This window comes from Dendrobates tinctorius, unplaced genomic scaffold, assembly GCF_039654945.1.
Source record: "Dendrobates tinctorius isolate UK_male_01 unplaced genomic scaffold, ASM3965494v1 ptg000214l, whole genome shotgun sequence".
Classification (NCBI taxonomy): domain Eukaryota; kingdom Metazoa; phylum Chordata; class Amphibia; order Anura; family Dendrobatidae; genus Dendrobates; species Dendrobates tinctorius.
In genome coordinates, this window is record NW_027361881.1 from 558,198 (window position 1) to 577,656 (window position 19,459).

Consider the following 19,459-nt stretch of genomic DNA (forward strand, 5'->3'; position numbering starts at 1 on the left):
GTATGGGGTACACCGCTTGGGGCCAAATTCTTAGCCCTGGGAAGGGTCTCTGACGCATGGTTGGGGCTGACATGGCGGCTGAGGCCCGTTTTTCATGCCCTCTCCTCCCACGGGCGCCGATGTCTCCGAGATCTGTGACCTTTGATGCCATTAGTTACATTTATGGCGGTCGGATCTTAATGGCGCCATAAACTGCAGATTTCTCCCCGGAGATCTGAATGGTCCGGTCCCAGGCGGAGGACCTGGGTTAAAGGGCTGGCGCATAGAAGAAAGTCTAGTAATCTCTGCTTGCAGTGATGGCTGATCTTGATGGTGTGCGAGCGCCCTCCTGCGGCCACGGGATGTCGCCACCCGTCACCTGTACTGTAGATTAGGGGGTGGGGAGTCCGGAACGGAGGATTGAGGGGGGGGGGAAACGGAGGATTGAAGGGGGGGGAAACGGAGGATTGAAGGGGGGGGAAACGGAGGATTGAAGGGGGGGGGAAACGGAGGATTGAAGGGGGGGGAAACGGAGGATTGAAGGGGGGGGGAAACGGAGGATTGAAGGGGGGGGAAACGGAGGATTGAAGGGGGGGAAACGGAGGATTGAAGGGGGGGGAAACGGAGGATTGAAGGGGGGGGAAACGGAGGATTGAAGGGGGGGAAACGGAGGATTGAAGGGGGGGGAAACGGAGGATTGAAGGGGGGGAAACGGAGGATCGAGGGGGGAAACGGAGGATCGAGGGGGGGGGGGAACGGAGGATTGAGGGGGGAACGGATTGCCGCATTTTCTATCCCATTGAGTTTCCCTCTTTTCCTGCTATCGCTCTCTGGTATCTGCCACTTGGTTTTTCAGTGCTCTGTCCTCTGTGGGGCGCGGAGTTGTATTACATGGCAGGCGTCTCAGAAGGTAGGACAAGGAATAATATCTTCTCAGTCTCCAGCACAACTACAACTCCGATTCTGCTCAGACGGCCTGGAGCGGGTGACGGTGTTGGATTCCAGGGGGCGGCGCGGTGCAAACATACAATCGCCTCCATGATGCCCCTCAGCACGTAACGCGGTCTGTTCTCGCCTGCAGAGATCATAGCGGTGGAGTCGGGGAGCCCGGGGCCCCTCAGCAACGGCGTCAGCTCCTTCTGCGCCATTTGTGGAGACCGAGCCACTGGGAAGCACTACGGGGCGTCCAGCTGCGATGGCTGCAAAGGGTTCTTCCGAAGAAGCGTCCGCAAGAATCACATGTACGCCTGCAGGTAATGTCCTCACTAACACCATCGCTGAAACACTCTGTGCTGCACCTGGCCCTTCTCAGTCTGACATCCCACTAAACCAGCACCCCTCCTCGCCTGAAACACTCTGTGCTGCTGAGACACTGCACCGCCTGCAGGCTTGGCACAGTTATCTCCTTTAATGCTCTGTGCTGCTGTGGACATTACTTCTCCCCCATGTTCAGAGCCGTGCCCGCCTTGTTTCCAGGTCCTCTCAGTACATCAGTGTCTGCCGCAGACTCTGGGGGCGAAAGTTGAAATCGTTTGTGCTTTTTTATTCCCCAAGGAGAAAACTAGAATAAAATTCTGGAACACTGTCCCAAGGCTGAAATCTCACAGCGGAGGGTTTGTTACAGTTGTATCCAGTCTAGAAAGCCTGTGATAGAAGACTGATACAGTGTAACAAACTATCAGAGGACACAGCTCACAGAAGCATTTCAACACCGGACACAAAGTAACAAACCCTCAGCTGTGAAGTATGAATGGGCTCATTCCCTGGAGCGTGGGAAGCTGCAAATCTGCTCCCCGAGTGCAGCATCTGGGGCCGTATTCACGCGGAGCCTCGGCTCGCAGCCCCTCGCCCACATTCACGCGGAGCCTCGGCTCGCAGCCCCTCGCCCACATTCACGCGGAGCCTCGGCTCGCAGCCCCTCGCCCACATTCACGCGGAGCCTCGGCTCGCAGCCCCTCGCCCACATTCACGCGGAGCCTCGGCTCGCAGCCCCTCGCCCACATTCACGCGGAGCCTCGGCTCGCAGCCCCTCGCCCACATTCACGCGGAGCCTCGGCTCGCAGCCCCTCGCCCACATTCACGCGGAGCCTCGGCTCGCAGCTCCTCGCCCACATTCACGCGGAGCCTCGGCTCGCAGCCCCTCGCCCACATTCACGCGGAGCTTTGACTCGCAGCCCCTCGCCCACATTCACGCAAAGCCTCGGCTCGCAGCCCCTCGCCTTCATCTGGGTTCTATGCCGTAGAACAGGCGGGTTCATCACGACCCGAACGAACAGGAGATGGCATTTGTTTTTCATGGTCCGTGTGAAAAATGGCTGATGAGCAAACGAAAGTCATGTTAGTGTGACTGGAGCCTTAGTGCGGGCGGCAGAGGGGCAGTTCATCTATTTCCCTGCACACTGAGACTCCCGCAGTATCCCCTGCACCGGCATCAAGAAGCCGTGGGTTTTTTTTTCATTAACTTTCCCTTGAATTTTTCTATTTCCTTCAATGTTCCAGAATCTGCAGCAGCCAAAACCGGGGAATGTTAGTCACGTCCTGCGGTCACTGCGCCCGTCACCAGAAGCAGATCCAGCAACAGGAGCAGAGCTCTGGAAAATGCATCTAATCCTCTCCTGTGTGATACTGACTGCTGAGCCGTGTATCTAATCCTCTCCTGTGTGATACTGACTGCTGAGCTGTGTATCTAATCCTCTCCTGTGTGATACTGACTGCTGAGCCATGTATCTAATCCTATCTTGCGTGAGACTTTCTGCTGAGCCGTGTATCTAATCCTAAGTGTAAAGCTGTCTGCTGAGCTGCTGTATCTAATCCTATCCTGTGTGATACTGACTGCTGAGCCGTGTATCTAATCCTATCCTGTGTGATACTGTCTGCTGAGCCATGTATCTAATCCTATCCTGTGAGATACTGTCTGCTGAGCCCTATATCATCCTATCCTGTGAGATACTGACTGCTGAGCCGTGTATCTAATCCTCTCCTATGTGATACTGACTGCGAGCTGTGTATCTAATCCCATCCTGTGGGATACTGACAGCTGAGTCGTGTGTCTAATTCTATCCTGTGTGATACTGTCTGCCAGCGTCGGACTGGAGCACCTTGGGCCCACCAGAGAAAATCATTCTTGGGGCCCACTATGTAGCTGCATAGAGTTAAATACCAGACCACCAATTATGCGGTAAAACACGCTAATATCCGGGTATAATATAAGGTTGTACATGTCTTAATTATGTAGCAGGAGTTGGGGTAGCCCCCTCATAGAATATAAAGCAGCCCCCTCACATAGTATAATGCAGCCATCTCATAGAATATAATGCAGCCATCTCATAGAATATAATGCAGCCCCCCTCATAGGGTATAATGCACCCCCTCATAGGGTATAATGCTGCCCCCCCTCATAGGGTATAATGCTGCCCCCCCTCATAGGGAATAATGCTGCCCCCCCTCATAGGGAATAATGCTGCCCCCCCTCATAGGGAATAATGCTGCCCCCCCTCATAGGGAATAATGCTGCCCCCCCTCATAGGGAATAATGCTGCCCCCCCTCATAGGGAATAATGCTGCCCCCCCTCATAGGGAATAATGCTGCCCTCCTCATAGGGAATAATGCTGCCCTCCTCATAGGGTATAATGCTGCCCCCCTCATAGGGTATAATGCTGCCCCCCTCATAGGGTATAATGCTGCCCCCCTCATAGGGTATAATGCTGCCCCCTCTTAGGGTATAATGCTGCCCCCTCTTAGGGTATAATGCTGCCCCCCTCATAGGGTATAATGCTGCCCCCCTCATAGGGTATAATGCTGCCCCCCTCATAGGGTATAATGCTGCCCCCCTCATAGGGTATAATGCTGCCCCCCTCATAGGGTATAATGCTGCCCCCCATAGGGGTATAATGCACTCCCTCATAGGGTATAATACTGCCCCCCTCATAGGGTATAATGCTGCCTCCTCATAGGGTATAATGCTGCCCCCCTCATAGGGTATAATGCTGCCCCCCTCATAGGGTATAATGCTGCCCCCCTCATAGGGTATAATGCTGCCCCCCTCATAGGGTATAATGCTGCCCCCCTCATAGGGTATAATGCTGCCTCCTCATAGGGTATAATGCACCCCCTCATAGGGTATAATGCTGCCTCCTCATAGGGTATAATGCTGCCCCCCTCATAGGGTATAATGCTGCCCCCCTCATAGGGTATAATGCTGCCCCCCATAGGGGTATAATGCACTCCCTCATAGGGTATAATGCTGCCTCCTCATAGGGTATAATGCTGCCTCCTCATAGGGTATAATGCTTCCCCCCTCATAGGGTATAATGCACCCCCTCATAGGGTATAATGCTGCCTCCTCATAGGGTATAATGCTGCCCCCCTCATAGGGTATAATGCTGCCCCCCTCATAGGGTATAATGCTGCCCCCCATAGGGGTATAATGCACTTCCTCATAGGGTATAATACTGCCCCCCTCATAGGGTATAATGCACTCCCTCATAGGGTATAATGCTGCCTCCTCATAGGGTATAATGCTGCCTCCTCATAGGGTATAATGCTGCCCCCTCATAGGGTATAATGCTGCCTCCTCATAGGGTATAGTGCACTCCCTCATAGGGTATAATGCTGCCTCCTCATAGGGTATAATGCTGCCTCCTCATAGGGTATAATGCTGCCCCCTCATAGGGTATAATGCTGCCCCCTCATAGGGTATAATGCTGCCCCCCTCATAGGGAATAATCCCCCCCTCATAGGGTATAATACTGCCCCCCTCATAGGGTATAATGCTGCCTCCTCATAGGGTATAATGCTGCCCCCCTCATAGGGTATAATGCTGCCCCCTCATAGGGTATAATGCTGCCCCCTCATAGGGTATAATGCTGCCTCCTCATAGGGTATAATGCTGCCCCCCTCATAGGGTATAATGCTGCCCCCCTCATAGGGTATAATGCTGCCCCCCTCATAGGGTATAATGCTGCCCCCCTCATAGGGTATAATGCTGCCCCCCATAGGGGTATAATGCACTCCCTCATAGGGTATAATACTGCCCCCCTCATAGGGTATAATGCTGCCTCCTCATAGGGTATAATGCTGCCCCCCTCATAGGGTATAATGCTGCCCCCCTCATAGGGTATAATGCTGCCCCCCTCATAGGGTATAATGCTGCCCCCCTCATAGGGTATAATGCTGCCCCCCTCATAGGGTATAATGCTGCCCCCCTCATAGGGTATAATGCTGCCCCCCTCATAGGGTATAATGCTGCCCCCCTCATAGGGTATAATGCTGCCCCCCTCATAGGGTATAATGCTGCCTCCTCATAGGGTATAATGCACCCCCTCATAGGGTATAATGCTGCCTCCTCATAGGGTATAATGCTGCCCCCCTCATAGGGTATAATGCTGCCCCCCTCATAGGGTATAATGCTGCCCCCCATAGGGGTATAATGCACTCCCTCATAGGGTATAATGCTGCCTCCTCATAGGGTATAATGCTGCCTCCTCATAGGGTATAATGCTTCCCCCCTCATAGGGTATAATGCACCCCCTCATAGGGTATAATGCTGCCTCCTCATAGGGTATAATGCTGCCCCCCTCATAGGGTATAATGCTGCCCCCCTCATAGGGTATAATGCTGCCCCCCATAGGGGTATAATGCACTTCCTCATAGGGTATAATACTGCCCCCCTCATAGGGTATAATGCACTCCCTCATAGGGTATAATGCTGCCTCCTCATAGGGTATAATGCTGCCTCCTCATAGGGTATAATGCTGCCTCCTCATAGGGTATAATGCTGCCCCCTCATAGGGTATAATGCTGCCTCCTCATAGGGTATAATGCACTCCCTCATAGGGTATAATGCTGCCTCCTCATAGGGTATAATGCTGCCCCCTCATAGGGTATAATGCTGCCCCCTCATAGGGTATAATGCTGCCCCCCTCATAGGGTATAATGCTGCCCCCCTCATAGGGAATAATCCCCCCCTCATAGGGTATAATACTGCCCCCCTCATAGGGTATAATGCTGCCTCCTCATAGGGTATAATGCTGCCCCCCTCATAGGGTATAATGCTGCCCCCCTCATAGGGTATAATGCTGCCCCCCTCATAGGGTATAATGCTGCCCCCCTCATAGGGTATAATGCTGCCCCCCTCATAGGGTATAATGCTGCCTCCTCATAGGGTATAATGCACCCCCTCATAGGGTATAATGCTGCCCCCCTCATAGGGTATAATGCTGCCCCCCTCATAGGGTATAATGCTGCCCCCCATAGGGGTATAATGCACTCCCTCATAGGGTATAATGCTGCCTCCTCATAGGGTATAATGCTGCCTCCTCATAGGGTATAATGCTTCCCCCCTCATAGGGTATAATGCACCCCCTCATAGGGTATAATGCTGCCTCCTCATAGGGTATAATGCTGCCCCCCTCATAGGGTATAATGCTGCCCCCCTCATAGGGTATAATGCTGCCCCCCATAGGGGTATAATGCACTTCCTCATAGGGTATAATACTGCCCCCCTCATAGGGTATAATGCACTCCCTCATAGGGTATAATGCTGCCTCCTCATAGGGTATAATGCTGCCTCCTCATAGGGTATAATGCTGCCCCCTCATAGGGTATAATGCTGCCTCCTCATAGGGTATAATGCACTCCCTCATAGGGTATAATGCTGCCTCCTCATAGGGTATAATGCTGCCTCCTCATAGGGTATAATGCTGCCCCCTCATAGGGTATAATGCTGCCCCCTCATAGGGTATAATGCTGCCCCCCTCATAGGGTATAATGCTGCCCCCCTCATAGGGAATAATCCCCCCCTCATAGGGTATAATGCTATATAGATATAGAGTTAGATAGATATAGATAGAAAGATAGATGTAGAAATAGATAGATATAGAGATAGATAGTAGATAATGGATAGAAAGTAGATAATGGATAGATATAGATAGAAAGATTCATAGAGATAGATAGAGATAGATATAGAAAGAAATATAGATAGATAGATCGATAGGTAGATAGATATAGAGATAGATAGAAAATAGATAATGGATAGATATAGAGAGATAGCTATAGATAGAAAGATATAGAGATAGATAGATATATAGATAGAGATAGATAATAGATAGAGATATACAGAAATAATAATAATAATAATAATAATAATAATAATATAGACATATATAGATAGCACTGGTCAACAGCATTTTTGGTGCCAAAGATATTTCATCGAATTTAGGGTATTTTTGGGGTGCTGATTCTGAATATGTCATCAGTTTTGCCAGATTGGCTCAAGTTTTTGAGATTTTTGGTATCTTATTTATAGCACTTGTTGGTAAATGCGACGCATCATCTCATTAATTTCTTTGGATTAGTACTTGAACTGAGCAGTTCTCAATATAGTTTTGTGTTAATTAGTGTTCTAAAAGTTTGTTCATAGCTTGATTTTTGCACTAACTTTATGTTGTTGTCTGTTTTCCAGTGAAAAGCATGAACTCATCAAGAAGAAGTTGTCTTAACGATCCAGACTCATTCTGTTACATTTGTGGTGAATATACACTGCCAAAACATAGAAGAAACATAACAGACTTCGTAAAAAAAGTGTATTTTGCCTATTTTGGGGTTATGCTTGGGGACCAAGACAAGTTTTGGGCACCACACATAGTGTGCAAAGCATGTATCGAATTATTACGAAAATGGAGCAAAGGACAAAGAAAAAGCTTCAAATTTGGTGTTCCAATGGTGTGGAGAGAGCCAAAAAATCATCATGATGACTGTTATTTATGGTAAACACAGGTACAGGCACATCTTCACAATGAGGGACAGGCCTTCTTGCAGATTCCATGTTACTCCCATTTTCGTTTCTTATGCTTATTGAATCCTTGCACTTGCACTGCACAGAAATAACAGTCATCATGATGATTTTTTGGCTCTCTCCACACCATTGGAACACCAAATTTGAAGCTTTTTCTTTGTCCTTTGCTCCATTTTCGTAATAATTCGATACATGCTTTGCACACTATGTGTGGTGCCCAAAACTTGTCTTGGTCCCCAAGCATAACCCCAAAATAGGCAAAATACACTTTTTTTACGAAGTGTGTTATGTTTCTTCTATGTTTTGGCAGTGTATATTCACCACAAATGTAACAGAATGAGTCTGGATCGTTAAGACAACTTCTTCATGATGAGTTCATGCTTTTCACTGGAAAACAGACAACAACATAAAGTTAGTGCAAAAATCAAGCTATGAACAAACTTTTAGAACACTAATTAACACAAAACTATATTGAGAACTGCTCAGTTCAAGTACTAATCCAAAGAAATTAATGAGATGATGCGTCGCATTTACCAACAAGTGCTATAAATAAGATACCAAAAATCTCAAAAACTTGAGCCAATCTGGCAAAACTGATGACATATTCAGAATCAGCACCCCAAAAATACCCCAAATTCATTAAAATATTTTGGACACCAGAAAAAAAAATTTTTTTCGTTGACCTGTGTAGATATAGAGATAAATATATATATATATATATAGAGATGGCTATAAATAAAAATAGATATATATATATATATATATAGAGAGAGATAGATAGATATAGAGACAGATAGATATAGAAAGATAGATATAGAGATAGATATAGAGATATATATAGAAAGATATAGAGATAGATATATAGATGTAGAGATAGAAAGATAGATATAAAGATAGATATAGATAATAGATAGAGATAAATAGATAGATAAAGATATATAGATATAGAGATAGAGATAAATAGATAGATATAGAGAGAGATAGATATAGATATAGAGATAATAGATATACGGTATATAAGATAGATATAAAAATAGAGATAGATATAGAAATAGATAGATATAGATAATAGATAGAGATAGAAAGATAGATTGATATAAGAGAGATATATAGATAGATAGAGACAGATAGAGAGAGCGAGAGATATAAAAAAAAAAACAAACAAACCACAATACTCACCTCTCCTCCTCGCTCCCACGCTGATCCCGGCCTCAGTGTCAGGAGCTGCTCCCTCTGCCAGACACACAGCGGGTGTGTGATGTAGTGACGTCATCGCGCACTGGCTGTGAGCCAGGAGCAGAGAGGACTGAGGGCCGCGCCGGCCCTGATGCAGAGCGGCTCACTGGGCTGGGGGCGGGGCCTCTGGGGGTGGAGACTGTGAAATGATATTCACTGCTTCGCAGTGAATATTAATTTCTCTTTAGCAGCGGGGACAGGGGCTCCTGCCTCCTGACACCCGCTGCTGCTCCGCTGGCAGGGGCCCCCATAGCAGCTGTGTGGTGTGCGACACACCACTGGCTGGGGGCCCCTGGAGCAGCGGGGCCCTAGGCAACTGCTGGCCCTGTATGCCAGCAGGTGCCAGGACCCACCAGATGCCAGGGCCCACCGGAGAATCCACCGGTTCTCCGGTGGGCCAGTCCGACGCTGCTGTCTGCTGAGCCGTGTATCTAATCCTCTCCTGTGTGATACTGTCTGCTGAGCCGTGTATCTAATCCTATCCTGTGTGATACTGACTGCTGAGCCCTATATCATCCTCTCCTGTGTGATACTGACTGCTGAGCCGTGTATCTAATCCTCTCCTGTGTGATACTGACTGCTGAGCTGTGCATCTAATCCTCTCCTGTGTGATACTGACTGCGAGCTGTGTATCTAATCCTCTCCTGTGTGATACTGACTGCTGAGCTGTGCATCTAATCCTCTCCTGTGTGATACTGACTGCTGAGCCGTGTATCTAATCCTCTCCTGTGTGATACTGACTGCTGAGCTGTGCATCTAATCCTCTCCTGTGTGATACTGACTGCTGAGCTGTGTATCTAATCCCATCCTGTGGGATACTGACTGCTGAGTCATGTGTCTAATTCTATCCTGTGTGATACTGACTGCTGAGCCGTGTATCTAATCCTCTCCTGTGTGATACTGACTGCTGAGCCGTGTATCTAATCCTCTCCTGTGTGATACTGTCTCCTGACCTGTGTATCTAATCCCATCCTGTGATATATTGTCTGCAGACTATCTAATTCCATGTGATACCATCTGCTGTGCCTCTGTACCCAATCCTGTATCTAAGCAGTGCAGTCTCAGGCCCCCCCGGGCGGTGCCGTCTCTCAGCCCCACATTCCCCCCGGGCGGTGCCATCTCGCAGCCCCACACCTCCCAGGCGGTGCAGTCTCTCAAACCCACACCCCCCCCCCAGGCGGTGCCGTCTCTCAGACCCACATCTCCCCCCCCCCCCCCGGGCGGTGCCGTCTCCCAGACCCACATCCCCCCCCGGGCGGTGCCGTCTCTCAAACCCACACCCCCCCCCCAGGCGGTGCCGTCTCTCAGACCCACATCTCCCCCCCCCCCCCCGGGCGGTGCCGTCTCCCAGACCCACATCCCCCCCCCCGGGCGGTGCCGTCTCTCAAACCCACACCCCCCCTCCCAGGCGGTGCCGTCTCTCAGACCCACATCTCCCCCCCCCCCCGGGCGGTGCCGTCTCCCAGACCCACATCCCCCCCCCCGGGCGGTGCCGTCTCCCAGACCCACATCCCCCCTCCCAGGCGGTGCCGTCTCTCAGCCGCTGCCTCTCTCCCGCAGGTTCAGCAGACAGTGTGTGGTGGACAAGGATAAGCGGAATCAGTGCCGTTATTGTCGTCTGCGGAAATGTTTCCGAGCCGGAATGAGAAAGGAAGGTTTGTAGGAGTCACATGTCCTCACGGCCAGAGTGGGGCCCCCGGGCAGCTGCAGGGGCCCCTCTATGTCTGACATCAGCTTTGCTAGGCGCTGTCCTGACTAAGGAATGATGGGCGACGGGCATGAGATCAGCGGCACCTTCTGTCCACGTCACTTACATGGGGCTGAGCTGCAATTCCCGACATGACCAGAGACAGGACAGGGGAGCTGTCACGAATCCCACCATCTACGGGGGAGCTGCGGCTCTACAGGATGCCATCCTCACTGCTCACAGCTGAGGGTTTGTGACAAACCTGGAGCACGAGCCGCTAATCTCACAGATCATTGTCTGAACAGGACACAACTGTAACAAGCCCTCAGCTGTGAGAAGTAGAAGGGTCCTTCTCTGCCTATGTGTATCCTGAGGATAGAGCATCAATATCAGATTTCTGGGGTCCGTGGACCCCTGACGGTCAGCGGTGTATGGAAAGGATCCAAGCGCACCGCCACTCTGATACCAACAATCCCATTACGTTAGGACTCGTCTCGTTACTGGAGGTTTCCATTCACTGTCGGCAAGCAGAGGCGCTGCTCAGACTCCTCAGCCGCTGGTGGCGGAGTGCCCCCCCTACCTCGGATATCGGGGCACTCCTGACGTCACTTAACGTTTGTCGTTGCAGCCGTACAGAACGAGCGGGATCGGATCAGTACGAGGAGGAGCAGCGGCTTCGAGGACAGCGGCTCCTTGTCCATCAGCATGCTGACCCAGGCGGAGGCCATGACGCAGCAGGTGCGGGGGTTACACGGTGCCAGTCCATCCCAGTGTGCGGGGTTAATGGTGGCTTGCCGTTTTGGTGTCAGGAATGGTCGCCTTCAATATGCTGCCAAATTATAAGAGGTGAACGGGAAAGGACCCAAAATTAAGGAACTGCCCCGCAGGCAGCGCCCCCTGCTGGTCCCTGAGGGGACACGTGTAGATCTGTATTCGCTTCCTGTGACTCGGGGCTCCTTAAATGTAGTGATGCCCTGCGTCTCACCCTCTGCCCGTCCTGTCTCCAGCTCTCCTGCCTCAGTCCCGGCTCCACGGGTGACATCTCAATGAAGAAAATCGCCACCATCAGCGACGTGTGCGAATCCATGAAGCAGCAGCTCCTCCTGCTGGTCGAGTGGGCGAAGTACATCCCTGCGTTCTGCGAGCTCCCCCTGGACGACCAGGTAACACGGGCCGACAGCTGCCAAATGGCGGTGAACTGACGCCTTCTAGTGGCCAAGGGAGTAACTGGCACCTAAGATGGCGAAGATCATCAACCGACAAAAAGATGTCTGCGGCATCACACTGCGGCGATTTCTCACCCGCCATCCCCTTCTGCCATCTCCCCAGGTGGCGCTGCTGAGGGCACATGCCGGCGCTCATCTCCTGCTGGGTGTCGCCAAGCGATCGCTCCCGTACAAAGATTTCCTGCTTCTGGGTGAGTCTCAGGCTCCTCTGAACGGACGGATCCGCTGCTCCGCTGACCACACTTCTGTAATCCAAAGAACGATTTCCAAAGGGCAAAAATAATGAAATGCCTATTATGGAAAGTCGGGGGGTTAAAGCTCAAAACATGAGGCGTGCAGCAACATAAAAAATAATCCTCTTCCCTCTTTCCTACATTTCTTTTCCTGCACCGCTGAGTTTATAGGAACAACTTTTGCATCTTCTTTTCCTTTTCCTACTGGTTTCCTGCACGGTTCCTTACTGTTTCCTGCGCTTTTCCGGTCCCTTTATTGCAGATCTTTTTCCTGTGGCTTCAGCAGCATTGCTTTATTTCTGCACCACTTCCAGTTCCTGCATCGCTGTCCTTCCCTGCACAGCATCTCCTCCTCCTGCGCCGCTTTTTACTGCACCGCTTTTCCTCTTCCTGCAATGCTACTTTTCCTGTTATTCCACAGCTGCTCTTTTTCCGGCCTAGCTTTTTATATTTCTTCATTTCTGATCTTTCTTGCACTGCACTTTCCTCTTCCTCGGCCGCTGCCCAGACCTTCCTCTTCCTCAGACCTTCCTTATCCTCGTCCCCTGCACTTTCTAGGTCATTTTCACGCACCGCTTTCTCTGTTCCTATATTGCATAGCTTTACTGGCTCCCGTTTCCTCCTCCTTTATTGCTGCTTTTCCTGCCCCCTCCCCCCAGTTTCTCCATGTATAACAGGGTGTAACGATGTCCTGTCACCCGCTCCTCCATGATTCTTCGCCTTCTCTTCCTCCCTGCAGGTAACGACTTCATTATTCCAATGCAGTGTCCCGAGCCGGAAATCGCCCGCGTGGCGGTGAGGATCTTGGACGAGTTGGTGAAGCCACTGCGGGAGATCCAGATAGATGACAATGAGTACGGCTGCCTCAAGGCCATTATATTTTTTGATCCCGGTAAGTAACCCGAATGGGGGAGGGGCCAAACCTGCGCAAAGGTCACATGACCTGCAGGGACAGAGTCCGCGAGTGTGTGCTGCTCGTGTCTTTGGTGCTGACTGCCGACTCTCACCGTAGACTGTAAGGGGCTCAGCGACTCCAGTAAAGTGAAGAACATGCGGTTCCAGGTGCAGGTGAACCTAGAAGATTACATCAACGACCGGCAGTACGACTCGAGGGGGCGCTTCAGCGACCTCCTCCTCCTCCTGCCCCCGCTGCAGAGCATTACCTGGCAGATGATTGAGCAGATGCAATTCGCCAAGTTGTTCGGGATGACGCGGATCGACAGCCTGCTGCAGGAAATGTTACTGGGAGGTAAAGACTCACCGGGGGCTCCTGACACCGCACAATACAGGGGCGATAACTAATAATAATAATAATAATATTATTTCTATACCGCCCACATATTCTGCAGCACTTTACATTGTAGAGGGGACTTGTACAGGCAAAAACATTACAGCATAGCAATACACCACTGGGTAAATGTGACATGGAGAAGGACTTGGGGATCCTAGTTAATGATAAACTTACCTGGAGCAGCCAGTGCCAGGCAGCGGCTGCCAAGGCAAACAGGATCATGGGTGCATTAAAGGAGGTCTGGATATACATGATGAGAGCATTATACTGCCTCTGTACAAATCCCTGGTTAGACTGCACATGGAGGACTGTGTACAGTTTTGGGCACCGGTGCTCAGGAAGGATATAATGGAACTAGAGCGAGTACAAAGGAGGGCAACAAAATTAATAAAGGGGATGGGGGAACTACAATACCCAGAGAGATTAGCAAAATTGATCTAATAACCATGTATAAGTATATAAGGGGACAATACAAATATCTCTCCGAGGATCTGTTTATACCAAGGAAGGTGACGGTCACAAGGGGGCATTCTCTGCGTCTGGAGGAGAAAAGGTTTTTCCACAAACATAGAAGAGGATTCTTAACTGTTAAGGCCCCGTTACACATAACGATGTCCCAGCGATCCCACCAAAGATCCGACATGGATGGGATCGCTGGGACAGCGTTAGACAGCCTCTACAGTGATCAGGACCAGCGAGCAAGCTGGTTTCTAATGTAAATATCGTGTATCCAGGAGCCAGAAAGTTAAGAGAATCAGAGAAGAAAAAGTCATGGATGAAGGAGTTTATTATACGCTGAGCGAGAATTCCAGAGGGCAAAATTAAGAGAGACAGATGGCAGGCAGGGAATATTAGAGGGGTTTCTGAGTGTAGTGAGGGGTTCGACATACTATAACATAAGGGGCCGGGGTTGGGAGAGAGAGAGCTCCTGCGACTAGGAGAAGGAGGATAGAAAGTGAGCAGATGGTTAAGTGATTTGTGAGAACGTCTCTGATGCTGGATGGTGGGACAGAAGGGAACTGTGCAGTTTAGCAATGTGAAAAGAGCGCGAGTGCTACATAGAAGAGGAAAGAACAGAGGGGCCGATATGGATGGAGTGTCAAGAGTTCGTGCAGAGCAATGAACCGTGGTCAGGAGGGCGCCAAGGACAAGAGGGCAATCTGTTTGATGTCTTTATTCCACAACGCGTTTCAACAGCAGGACGCTGTTGTCCTCAGGTGAGTACACCTGAGGAAGACAGCGTCCTGCTGTTGAAACGCGTTGTGGAATAAAGACATCAGATTCCCCTCTTGTCCTTGGCGCCCTCCTGACCACGGTTCATTGCTCTACAGTTACTGTCCCTCAGCGAGGGTCTGCGGCTGGTGCTGCCTTGGGCTTGTCATCTACCGTCCTTCCCACTGGTGTGGCTCACGCCAGCGCTCCATGGAGACCGTTTTTCATTTAATCCAAAGAATTAGTGCAAGGACAGTGGATGTGAGTGAATGCAGCAGCCAGGATATAAATTATACAAATGCATATAGTGAAAGATTGTTGCAATCCAAATGCACTGGAAATAGGTTTCTTTAAATGTCTTACCTGTCTCCTGCCCTGTCTAACTGCCATGATTAACTGCCAGGCACTGTGAAAAACCACCATGGTTACTTACCGGTAGCCGGTTTTTCCGGAACCCATGACAGCACCACATGAGAGAGGGATCCGCCCCGCCAGGACAGGAACCTACTGAAACATAAGGGGCGGCACCTCTCCCCCGCTTCAGTTGGATTACAGAGCATTTGAGAGGACTTCCCGGTTAGTTACATATTTATCCAACACCACATCACACAAATACACCCGACTATTGTGCACACCCAAACGGTGAAAAAGGGGGGGAAATATACGGGTGCTGTCATGGGTTCCGGAAAAACCGGCTACCGGTAAGTAACCATGGTGGTTTTCCCTTCACCCATGACAGCACCACATGAGAGATTCTGGAGACTTCAAACACCTTAGGGAGGGACCACCGCTTGCAGCACCCTTCTACCAAAGGTCAAGTCAGCAGAGGAGGACAGATTTAGTCTATAGTGTCTAAAGAAAGTTGAGGGTGAGGCCCAAGTAGCGGCCTTACAAATTTGCTCTATTGATACCTCTGCTTTCTCAGCCCAGGAGGTCGCCACGGCTCTGGTGGAATGAGCCTTGATGCCGTCCGGAACCGGGACGCCACTAGCTGAATAGGCTACACTAATGGCCTCCCTAATCCATCGGGCAATAGTCCCCTTTGACACTCCATAACCTTTCCTAGCACCCTGGAAGGCTACAAATAGGAACTGGGACCTCCTCCACTGGCTGGTTATAGACATATACTCTACTAGGGTTCTTTTAACATCTAGGCTATGAAACTTCTCCTCCCCTGGGTTTTTCGGATTCTCGCAAAAGGAAGGGAGGACAATCTCTTGGTTTCGGTGAAAGTTAGTCACTACTTTCGGCAAGTAAGCCGGGTCTGTTCTCATAACCACCCTATCCTGGTATATCTGGGTATATGGTGGGTTGACTGAAAGGGCCTGTAAGTCACTAACTCTACGTGCCGACGTTAGAGCTACCAAAATGATGGTTTTTAGAGTGAGATTTTTAGTTGAAATCTGCTGTATGGGTTCAAACGGCTCTTTCGTGAGGGCTTCCAGCACCAGATTTAGATCCCACGGAGCTATTTTCGGTAAGGAAACTGGCCTAGATCTGTGGCAAGATTTTATAAACCTGGCTACCCATCTGTTTGCCGCTATATTGCAATTGTATAATGCACCCAGCGCTGAAACCTGTACTTTGAGGGTATTAACCGCCAGGCCTAGCTGTAGGCCTGCCTGCAAGAACTCCAAGATGGACTCGATTGGGGGTTCTTGACCTAACGGTTTTCCCAGGAATTGTAGGAATTTTTTCCACGTTCTGCCATATATGTTGGTTGTTATTGGTTTCCTACTTTTCATTAGAGTAGTTACCAACCCCGGGGAAAACCCTTTATCTCTCAAAAGTGACCTCTCAAATTCCACGCCGTCAGATGGAGCCCCTTGACTTGTTTGTGGAATATCGGCCCCTGAGCTAACAAATCTGGAATCTCTGGTAGTACCCACGGGTCCGAGAGAGACATCATTTGTAGTAGAGAAAACCACGGTCTTTTTGGCCAGAACGGGGCTATGAGGATTACTCTGGCTTGCTCGTCTCTTATCTTTTTTACTACTGCCGGGATTAACGCTACTGGGGGAAAGGCATAGCTCAGCTTGAACAGCCACGGGATTTGTAGAGCGTCCACTGCCCACGGGTTTTCCCCTGGGTTTAATGAGCAGAACCTTCTCACTTGTCGGTTGCTTTTGGTGGCAAAGAGGTCGATTACTGGCTGTCCCCATAACTGTACTATCCTCTGGAATATTACACTATTTAAGGCCCACTCTCCCTGTTTTAACTTGTTGCGGCTTAGAAAGTCGGCTTGAACATTTTCTGTCCCTTTGATATGCAGGGCTGTTAGGGAGGTTAGGTGTTGCTCTGCTTTGAGGAAGATTCTTTTGGCTTCGTCCATTAGGGAGTTTGACCTTGTCCCTCCCTGGTGGTTGACATACGCCACTGCCACCCTGTTGTCTGACATAATTCGGACGTTTTGGCCCTGTAACATGGGAATGAATGCCTCTAGGGCCCTGTTTATCGCTCTCAACTCTCTTAAGTTGGAGGAAGCCTTCTGCTCTATGTGAGCCCAGGACCCTTGGGCCATATGTTCTCTCAGGTGTGCCCCCCATCCCGAGGAGCTTGCGTCCGTCAATATTACATCGGACATGGGCCTGTGCCACAAAGTTCCCCCTGTTAAATTTGTGTCGTCTAGCCACCAAGTGAGAGAGTTTTTCCCCCTTTCGGAAAGTTCCAGCTTCCCTTCTAAACGCCCTTTCAATCGTCTCTGGGCTGACAAGATTTCCGCCTGCAGTTGTCGGGTATGAAACTGTGCCCAGTTGACCGCTGGGATACAGGCTGTTAGCGTGCCCAACAGGGACATTGCCCTTCTTAGGGTCATGTGAGGATGCTGTATTGCCGTAAGGGTCATTTCTCTCACCTTCTCTAGTTTTTTCTCTGGCAAGAGGCAAACTTGACGGTCGGAGTCCAAGACGAAACCTAGAAACGTTTGTTTCCTTAGGGGTTGAAGTTTTGATTTTTTTAAGTTTACCATCCAACCCAGTCTTTGCAGGGTCTCTGTTATCTTCTCTACCTGATGTGCGCAGTGATGTTCTGAATTGCCAATGACCAGAAAATCGTCCAAGTAAGGCACCATAATCACATTGTGGATTCGAAGGAAAGCTGTCATTTCCGCTATTACTTTTGTAAAAATCCTTGGCGCTATGGAGATGCCAAACGGAAGAGCTGTAAATTGAAAATGCCCGAGGTCGCCCTGGATGTATAGGCCTACCCTCAGGTATTTTTGGTACTCTTGGTGCATCGGGATATGGTAATAGGCATCCTTCAAATCGATTACGGCCATGAAGCAGTTGTGGTGTAACAGCTTTATGGCCGAAGTCACTGATTCCATTTTGAATGTTTGGTTCTTGATCCATTGATTGAGGCGCCTGAGATTTATTATCGTTCTGAAGGAAAGGTCGGGTTTTTTTATTAGGAATCTTAGGACTATTGGAGAAACAAGTTCTGGTAGAGGTCCCGAAAGATCAAGAAAGAAGAACCCCCTTCTTTCTTGATCTTTCGGGACCTCTACCAGAACTTGTTTCTCCAATAGTCCTAAGATTTCTGTTTCTATGGCTGATTGCTCTCCTGGTTCCTTCCTGACGGGGGTCACCACAAATGAAGCTCTTGGATACTGGAAGAAGGGGATTTTTAGGCCATTCTTTATAATTTCCAGGATCCAATTGTTGGCCGATATTTTCTCCCATTCTTGGGAAAAGAGCCTCAATCTTCCCCCCACAGGAGGGCTGGTGTCATTGCGGGGATTTTTTGGCGGTTGAGGTATTTCCCCCAAACATAAACCCTGGTTCTTTTTTCCTCTTGTCGTCCCACCTTTTCCGTTCTCCCGGGGGACGGCCTCGATTGAACCTTCCCCTCCGAAAGGGCGGTCTCCTTTGATCACCCATGAATCTGGGGAAGCCCTTCTTTTTATCACCGCCTTTTTCCAGGATGTCATCCAGGTCTTTTCCAAACAAGAACTGCCCATCACATGGTAACGAGCATAATTTTGCCTTAGATTGAATGTCCCCAGGGCAGCCTTTGAGCCATAACGCCCGTCTTCCGGCGTTCGACAGCCCCGCTGCTCTTGCCGTTAACCTCATCGAGTCGGCGGAGGTGTCTGCCAAGAAGGCGGCAGCTCCGTGTAGTAGGTACATTTCACCTAAAATTTTCTCCCTTGGTATTTTGGAGACCAATTTTTCTTCCAGTTGTTGCAACCAGACCATTAATGACCGGGCTGTGCAGGTGCCGGCTATTGCTGGTTTTAGACCGCCTGCCGCTGCCTCCCAAGTGTGCCTTAGGTATGAGTCCGCTTTTTTATCCAAGGGATCTCTCAAAACCCCTGAATCCTCCAGGGGCAGGGCCGACTTCTTGGAAGACCTAGACACTGCGGCGTCAATCTTTGGGACCTTGTCCCAGATGTCCGTGTCCTTAGCCTCAAAGGGGTATCTTCGCTTTGAAGAGGAGGGAAGGCTACCTGACTTCTCCGGTTTCTTCCACTCTCTCTCGATTAGGGCCTGAATCTTGTCATTGACCGGAAAGGTACGCTTTTTCCTTTCTTGTAGGCCGCCAAACATCACATCCTCCAGTGACCTCTCTACTTTCTCCTCCTGAAGGCCCATAGTGGACCTGATGGCTTTAAGGAGGGCGTCCGTATCTTCTACGGGAAAGCAAGGTCTGCCCCCGTATCACTGTCTGAGGATGGAGATGACCCGTGCTCAACTTGATACTCCGAAGAGGAGGAGCCTGACGAGGAACTCGGGGAGGCTTTCCTACTCTTACTTTTCTTTTTTAATAATTTTTTAAGTGAGCCCTGTACCTCCGACTTA

The 19,459-nt window shown here is 49.9% G+C and overlaps 1 protein-coding gene across 2 annotated transcripts in view; it reads left to right on the top strand.

Annotated features, from left to right (window-relative positions):
- The window catches only part of LOC141058691 (hepatocyte nuclear factor 4-beta-like), a 42,882-nt gene that overhangs the window by 6,322 nt on the left and 17,101 nt on the right, over nt 1-19,459 (top strand). Inside the window, exons 2-8 of one of the 2 annotated variants that reach the window (XM_073554871.1) lie at nt 1,061-1,232; nt 10,572-10,666; nt 11,327-11,436; nt 11,706-11,861; nt 12,028-12,115; nt 12,897-13,049; nt 13,170-13,406. In XM_073554871.1, coding sequence (XP_073410972.1) covers nt 1,061-1,232; nt 10,572-10,666; nt 11,327-11,436; nt 11,706-11,861; nt 12,028-12,115; nt 12,897-13,049; nt 13,170-13,406 — 1,011 coding nt within the window. The remainder of the gene's footprint in view (nt 1-1,060; nt 1,233-10,571; nt 10,667-11,326; nt 11,437-11,705; nt 11,862-12,027; nt 12,116-12,896; nt 13,050-13,169; nt 13,407-19,459) is intronic. The other variant, XM_073554872.1, reaches the window with a different exon arrangement.